This window comes from Fulmarus glacialis, unplaced genomic scaffold, assembly GCF_000690835.1.
Source record: "Fulmarus glacialis isolate BGI_N327 unplaced genomic scaffold, ASM69083v1 scaffold11292, whole genome shotgun sequence".
Lineage (NCBI taxonomy): Eukaryota > Metazoa > Chordata > Aves > Procellariiformes > Procellariidae > Fulmarus > Fulmarus glacialis.
In genome coordinates this window covers 263,697-264,043 of record NW_009196038.1, presented here as the reverse complement: position 1 = coordinate 264,043, position 347 = coordinate 263,697, and the positions used below count along the sequence as shown (strand labels likewise).

General features: G+C 41.8%; 1 protein-coding gene across 1 annotated transcript in view; it reads left to right on the top strand.

The window, feature by feature from the left end:
• Positions 1 to 118: 118 nt before the first annotated feature.
• LOC104072567 (grainyhead-like protein 2 homolog) overlaps positions 119 to 347 on the top strand; it is a gene marked incomplete at its 5' end in the record, with an annotated part of 23,535 nt that continues 23,306 nt past the window's right edge. The window contains one exon of the mRNA XM_009572079.1: positions 119 to 277. Within this exon, the coding sequence (XP_009570374.1) occupies positions 119 to 277 (159 nt within the window). The remainder of the gene's footprint in view (positions 278 to 347) is intronic.

Sequence of the window (347 nt, the reverse complement as noted above, 5' to 3'; positions counted from 1 at the left end):
GGGGGCGGGGTGGTGGTGGTGGTGTATCTGCTTTTATTTTCCCATTTGTTGTCCTGTGTTTCCAGAAGTTTAATAGTTGTTTGCACCACATTTTAAAAGTAATCTCTCTGGCACACAGATTTTCATCACAGTGAATTGCTTGAGCACAGACTTCTCCTCACAAAAAGGAGTAAAAGGGCTTCCTTTGATGATTCAGATCGATACGTACAGCTACAACAACCGCAGCAATAAACCCATCCACCGAGCCTACTGCCAGATAAAGGTTTTTTGTGATAAGGTAAGTGCAAAGCACAATTACCATGGATAGAGGAGGAACCTTGTTAGACAGTTTATTATCGCTGTATTTT